We start from the raw sequence: 3,474 nt of genomic DNA on the forward strand, positions 1-3,474 counted from the left end.
GTAAGGGACACCGTCACGTTTTATAAAGATATCAGCCTTCAATCCTCTAATGAAGGTTCCGTAAGTCTCATTCACACTGATACCTGCAGGAAAGGTACAACAATACGTTTAATATTGTGACAAATGAGCTCTAATCAGGCTTATTGACCGACATGATAAATAAACTGAAAAAAATGTTTCTGCGGTGAGATAATTCATTGTCTATAACTACATACCAGGATCCAAGATGAGCACATATCTCTGTCCATTTTGATGGAGTGTATTTACAAAATTTTGCATTGATTTCACTGGAAAGTTGATGGGATCAAGAGTGAAATCCTTATATCCATCCATGTAATCAATATCTGTCCACATAACTTCAAGAGGGATACCAGCTTTTGCATAGCCAGCAACCACAGCTTTAAGATCATACACGTTTTTGTAACCCCATCGACACTGATGAAATCCTGTGCATTAAGACACCGTGAAAATCAAATTGGGAAGAACGAAATAATTGGTCAAGCCATCACCTTTGCTTAGCTCTCAATCTAGCTTAGAAGAGATATACACCAAGAAAATAAACAAAACTCAAGGTAGATAGAAGAATCCTTCAGAATGAATAACTTATCAAATCTAGTAAATCAAATTGTGGTGACTCTATATTTGATTTGCTAATAAGGTAATTAAGGCCTTAGTTTGGTAGTGAGGTGCCGTAGTTTTTAAGTTATAATAATTGTGATTATGAAATAAAAGTTAATAGTACGTAGTAAATAACCATTTTGACAAAAATAATAAAGATATTTTAGGTTTTTCATTATACAAGTGACGTATTAAATCAGCTTAACTTCTAAGCCACAGCAGCTAATATCTACCAAATATTTTAGTGTTGTAACTTTTAACCTATAGTTACCCAACCAAAATGCCAGACAGGCCTGAGTAAGATAAGAAAGGATACTTTAAATTTTCTTTTTCTCAAATTTACTCCACAATGTATAACTCATGATGGTAAGTGGCCAACAAGTACAACCCGTATAGTATAATCTCAAACAAATGTATGGCAAAAACGAAGAAATTTTCGAATAATTTACTCCAATCCATCGTATTGCAACATAGAGAAGGATTAAATTGCGTATCAGTACTAGCGTAACTTATCAAAACAAAGTAAGCAGGTATTCACAGAAAAGATACCAAAGGACCAATATGGCATAGGGGCAGGCCGACCGATTAACTCTGTATATTGTTGTATGACTGAATCCGGCGAAGGTCCGGCAAAAAAATGCAAATCAATAATCCCTCCAATAACCTTGTAAGTAATCCTGTCACCAGTATAAACGACATCCATGCCATTGCTGTTAAGCAGCAGAACACCATGAGTTGTCCCATTGGGCGACCTCACATCAATGTAAAAAGGGTGAGAGCCATAGAGATTAACATCAACATTTGCTGAGGCCAAGCCAGCATTCCACAAAGTTAGAGTGTCATTGGGAGTCAACTTGAATGATTTCTTTGTGTGCTCTCCAATTCCATACAGATAAGACCTTTCTATTGGTAATGCTGAAGAGAGTTGAATGTATTGATCCTTAAACACCAAGAAAGTGTCAGAATCTGAGGTTTCAGGTGATGTGTCGAAAAGAATGTCGCCGGAGGATCGCCGTGTGACCGAGAAGCCAAATGGCGTGGTGTTCTGGAGGGTGAAGACTAAGTCTGAGGTGGGGTCGGAGAGGAAGTGGTTTCCCGGCCCTCTTTGGTGGTTTACCGGTGATTTTAGTCTGTTTTCCGGCAGCCAGCGGTGAGTGCAATAGGATTGGCGCGGGATGATTTCCTGCGGGATTTCCCATCTCTGTTTTTTGGAATCTGTTATTCGAACTCTCAAACGGTCTTTTGTCTCAAAGCTGAAGGGAAACAGAGCATAATGAGATCAATCAATCTTAGAGTCACAAACCAGAAATCATCAAATATCACTAGCTTATCGAATTTAGAACTTGAAACAAGTCTTTCTCGCTGACTGCTTAGTCCAACAGTCAGTGAACAATACATAAAAGCAAGGAACAATTAAGTTGTAAATTTTAAAACCTGGCAAAAAGATTGAGGCTCTGAATATCAGGTCCGTAAACAGAGGAGGACCTGATGAGGCCAAGTCCAGCAGTCAACGACTTCAGTGAGTAGTCAACAGCGACTGATCGAACAGAGTAGCCATACCCAACTGAATCTTTCTCTGCAGCTACAAAAATGCAATAGAGAAATAAAAGTAATAATGAAAGATGTTGATGATAAGAAGCAGCAGCAGTTTTTTCTGGTTTCTTCATTTTTTCTAAGATGATAGAGTCCACTTAGCCCACGTTTCTTATCCCTCTTGGCCCTGATATCGATTATTCTTCACCCCATGACAGAGAAAATTTTTCTGCATAATTTCCATATTTCTACAGTGCCAAAGATGAGCTTGGTCATTGTTTATAAAAGTATTTACTGTTTAGACTGTCAGTCGAGATGTGTATATATTCTGTGTGTGATGTTATTAAATAAATTTATTGTGAATGCTTTCTCTTGAGAAACTTGGTAAATAAATTTCAGGGACTGGAGGCTTACTGGATTTACTAAAGTATGGGACATTGCATTTTGAGAGAAACTGGGATGATTTTTTTCCCCTATGAAATTCTATGAATGGTGTATCTGAAAGATTATTGCGATTTTGTATTGATCTTGATTTTTGTGTGGTTGAAAGCATTGTAGAAGCCATCTTTGGTCGTGTGGTCGAAGCTTAGCTCGACTTCTTATTTTCTCATTTATATAGTTAGTTGGATCAGTACATATAGTTAATTAGAATGAGAATTAATCACCTTTTAATTTTCTAATTTCTTAAAAAAATCTTAATCAATTCTTATGAGTACTTTAGTTAATTAAGCTTCATAAGAATTTACATTCCCCACCTCAGATCCCATAAGGACAGAGATGGAAAACGGCAAGAAAAAGATAGAGATCAAGAAAATAGAAAATGCAAAGTCAAGAATGGTCACCTTCTCGAAGAGACGTCAACGTCTCTTCCAGAAAGCTCTTCATTACACCACCTACACTAACTCTCTTGTTGCTCTTCTCGTTATCTCACTCGCCGGCAAACCCTTCGTTCACGGTTTCCTCCCTCGGACACCGTCATAGACAAGTACTTAAAATGACAGTGGAGAAAGTAGTAACGTGGGTGCAAGTGATGCTAGAAGAGAAGGTGATGAAGGCATCTGAAAGTGTGGAGTGAGGAATGTGAAGAAAGTATTGGAGGAGGTGAGGGACAGAGCGATTAAGAGGGCAGAGGATAAATTGATACACTCATTTACAAACTAAATTGATACAAATATTTTGTCCCCGACAAGTCAAGAGGCAGAGGATATGATTCACAAATTAATTCTAGTACAATACTCAGTGTCAGTGAGCATTTATTGAATCTCTGCTTAGTTTGCATTATTGTTTGCCAGTAATATTTCTCTCTAACAGCTCTCTGACTAC

At 37.7% G+C, this 3,474-nt stretch overlaps 1 protein-coding gene across 1 annotated transcript in view; it reads right to left on the reverse strand.

The window, feature by feature from the left end:
- The window catches only part of LOC18031180 (alpha-glucosidase), a gene marked incomplete at its 3' end in the record, with an annotated part of 3,990 nt that extends 1,249 nt beyond the window's left edge, over positions 1–2,741 (reverse strand). The window contains exons 1-4 of the mRNA XM_006419124.2: positions 2,053–2,741; positions 1,168–1,871; positions 216–446; positions 6–83 (exon numbers count right to left, since the gene is read on the reverse strand). Of these exons, the coding sequence (XP_006419187.2) occupies positions 6–83; positions 216–446; positions 1,168–1,871; positions 2,053–2,285 (1,246 nt within the window). The remainder of the gene's footprint in view (positions 1–5; positions 84–215; positions 447–1,167; positions 1,872–2,052) is intronic.
- Positions 2,742–3,474: the final 733 nt, after the last annotated feature.

The sequence above is a fragment of the Citrus clementina genome, unplaced genomic scaffold (assembly GCF_000493195.1).
Source record: "Citrus clementina cultivar Clemenules unplaced genomic scaffold, Citrus_clementina_v1.0 scaffold_978, whole genome shotgun sequence".
Taxonomy (NCBI): domain Eukaryota; kingdom Viridiplantae; phylum Streptophyta; class Magnoliopsida; order Sapindales; family Rutaceae; genus Citrus; species Citrus x clementina.